Source organism: Cynoglossus semilaevis, chromosome 10, assembly GCF_000523025.1.
Source record: "Cynoglossus semilaevis isolate Cse_v1.0 chromosome 10, Cse_v1.0, whole genome shotgun sequence".
NCBI classification, from domain to species: domain Eukaryota; kingdom Metazoa; phylum Chordata; class Actinopteri; order Pleuronectiformes; family Cynoglossidae; genus Cynoglossus; species Cynoglossus semilaevis.
This window is the reverse complement of record NC_024316.1, coordinates 507,590-508,555: the sequence shown is the minus strand read 5'-3', so window position 1 is coordinate 508,555 and position 966 is coordinate 507,590. Positions and strand designations below refer to the sequence as shown.

General features: G+C 39.1%; 1 protein-coding gene across 1 annotated transcript in view; it reads right to left on the bottom strand.

Moving 5' to 3' along the window:
* Nucleotides 1-261: 261 nt before the first annotated feature.
* The window catches only part of slc6a8 (solute carrier family 6 member 8), a 34,574-nt gene continuing 33,869 nt past the window's right edge, over nt 262-966 (bottom strand). The window contains exon 13 of the mRNA XM_025059581.1: nt 262-328. Within this exon, the coding sequence (XP_024915349.1) occupies nt 305-328 (24 nt within the window). The 3' untranslated portion in view covers nt 262-304. The remainder of the gene's footprint in view (nt 329-966) is intronic.

The window sequence follows — 966 nt, the reverse complement described above, 5'->3', positions numbered from 1 at the left end:
ATAATATTATATATTATAATTAGTATTTCTATATAATATTAATATAATAAAAATAATTATTAATTAATTAATTAATTATTAAAATGATTCAAATTAAAATTTAATTATTAAAAATATTTTTTTGTAATAAAAACACTCTACGGCTGTCAGTGTGGACGAACAAAATCCTTCCTAATCTTAATAACCACCCTGTCTAAGTCTCGTGTGTCCAGAAAGAGATTTAGTTCTGTTTTTTTTAACATAAATAATTTCCAAAACTAAACCTGGGAAGACGTGTGACATGCAAATGACATCAGATGTTTGATTAGTTGTTTTTGGCATCTCTGACCTCTTTGAAGGTTCCCTTCGCCCTGCAGAGTCTGTAGAGGAAACTGACCGGGATGCAGAGCATGGAGGACAGAGCCAGGCACCAGCCAATCACCTCGCCCCACCACGGGTACACGTATTCATTGTTATAGGTCAGGGGTTTGTAGTTGATCAGGTGAAACAAAAAGATGCCCTGCAACGGGGAACATGGAAGTCAAACACACACCCAGCACAATAGGTTCATCGTGAGTGGGTTGTTGTCGTTTTCAGTTCTCACCATACACACACACGGGGTCACAAACAGCCAGCACCACTTGATCCAGAAAAAGGGACGATAACCAATCATTCGAGCGATGTCGTCCATGAAGCGGTCGGCACCTGCATGTGATGGATTAGAGGGAAATGTCAGGGATTTAAAGGTACCAGGTGTCATGTCCTGGTCTGGTGTCCATAACCTAAGAATGTGTCCCCCAAAACAAGCCATTCTGATTGCTAATATAGCAACCCTTGACTTCTTTTCTCCCCAGTACTACCACTACCTGATGATGGTCCGCTTTTTTCTTTACATATATACACGACTGCCATCCACAACCCCATTCAATGAAACATTACATGAACACAGGTTATATTAAATGAAAGTGACAACAAAATGTAACCCAT